This window comes from Petaurus breviceps, unplaced genomic scaffold, assembly GCF_028583685.1.
Source record: "Petaurus breviceps papuanus isolate PSGF00001 unplaced genomic scaffold, PetGlider_PUasm1.0 685, whole genome shotgun sequence".
NCBI classification, from domain to species: domain Eukaryota; kingdom Metazoa; phylum Chordata; class Mammalia; order Diprotodontia; family Petauridae; genus Petaurus; species Petaurus breviceps.
The window spans coordinates 3288209-3289984 of record NW_027186455.1 but is presented as its reverse complement, the minus strand read 5'-3'; the positions used below and the strand labels follow the sequence as shown (position 1 = coordinate 3289984).

Genomic DNA, 1776 nt, shown 5'->3' with positions numbered 1-1776 from the left:
TAAAGGAAAGAACCACAAAGATAGAGTGTTTAATTTGTGTAACACAGGACTAATCCAAAATGCAAGACAAGATGCTCATATATGATACGAAATTCATGACTTGTATAATTCTCAGTGTTCCTCAGAATTCTTTGAGGATACAGACAAACATAAAAACAAACCTCATGGACAATAACGTTACTTTACTTGCTTTTCCAGAATTAGTTCTTTTGGTTTATATTTTGTCTTTTAAAATCTAAGATTTTTAGGTTTTAATACTGTACAGCTCTAAAGGTAACTCTAAAGAAGGATATGAACAATATTAAAAGGCAAATCACATTAATAAAGGAGATTGGATTTACTCACCTGATGATGCAAAAAAGGTTTACATTAGCATTGTATATTGAAAAATCAATAAAAATAACTCTGGTCCCTCTAGTGATCCAGCTGTTCAATTTAAGGAAAGTAAACTTCTCTTTGGCCTCAGTCTTTGATATGGGTAAAGTGAACATATATCCTCCATTATCATAAACACCAAAAACTCCCCAGTGCTGAAGAGACAATGATGTGGAAGGAGAATACTTCCATCTATTAGACAGAAGAATATGACATTATGGGGTTTAGGAGATCTGATTGAAAAGTATTTCTTTTTAAAATATTTTATTGATATATTTTGTTTACATTGCCTTGATTCTCACTGTTAACTTTCTAGAGAGCCATCCTTTATAATAAGAGATGTTTTTAACAAAGGAAAAGAGAAAAATCCCCTGACTCCTGACCTCTGCAAAGGAGTGAGTGAGAGAGTGAGGCAAGGTACCTTCTCATATCTCTTCTTTGGGACTACGTTTATTCTTTATAATTTCACAAAATTCATTTTTGAATGCTTTGTGGCTATTTTTTTCACTTGCAGTTTTAGTTCATTGTATATATTGCTATTCACTCTATCAGTTCACATGTCTTTCTATACTTTTATATACTCATCATATCCATGTATTTTTATAGCACAATAATATTCCATTACTTCCATACACCACAATTTGTTTAGCCATTTCCTAACAGATGGGCATCTACTTTGTTTCCAATTCTTAGCTGTCATAAAAATTGTTACTCTATTTTGGTATATACTGAAACTTCATCTTTGTCAATGACCTTCTTAAGCAGTTTGAGAAAAACAAAAATTTCACAGCTAGCGTGCTAATGGCCACATAATATTTACTTTTAAATAATTTTGATAGGGCAGAATACAATGAATAACAAGTGACTACATCATTTAAAATTAGAGCTTTAGTAATAAATGTAATAAGTAATAATAAAAATTTAACAAAACTTTATAACACCTAACTTTCTGTATAACTTTTTTACATAGTATTCCTTAAGGGCAAATTTGTTCTTACCATTTTGCTGAATGTTGATTTTGTGTTTGTGGGTGAAGTCAGGAAAGGAAAAAGAGCTTGAATATCTCTCTTCAACCTCAAATTACTAACTCAAAAGATAACCTAGGTTATCAATAAGATTGTGGTACACAGTCTAGCATTAAGATAACCCTGAACAGTAAAATAATTTGCATAAAGTACAGTACTTTAATCCTTTAGTTTTCCCTAAAACAATTACCTTGCTAATAACTTTAACATAGATTATCTTTACTGTTACTTTTTTAGGGGAAGTTTGGTCCAGATTTTTAATTCTAATAAAATAGAATTCCCAGCTAAATGCTAAAGCAGATAGAGTGCTGGGCTCAAAGTTAGGAAGACCTGAGTTCAAATCCAGCCTCAGATACTTACTACCTTACTTGACTTT

The 1776-nt window shown here is 31.2% G+C and overlaps 1 protein-coding gene across 2 annotated transcripts in view; it reads right to left on the bottom strand.

Moving 5' to 3' along the window:
* The window catches only part of PKD2L2 (polycystin 2 like 2, transient receptor potential cation channel), a 25093-nt gene that overhangs the window by 18605 nt on the left and 4712 nt on the right, over positions 1-1776 (bottom strand). For both annotated transcript variants that reach the window (XM_069104282.1, XM_069104281.1), the window contains exon 5: positions 346-567. In XM_069104282.1, the coding sequence (XP_068960383.1) occupies positions 346-567 (222 nt within the window). The remainder of the gene's footprint in view (positions 1-345; positions 568-1776) is intronic.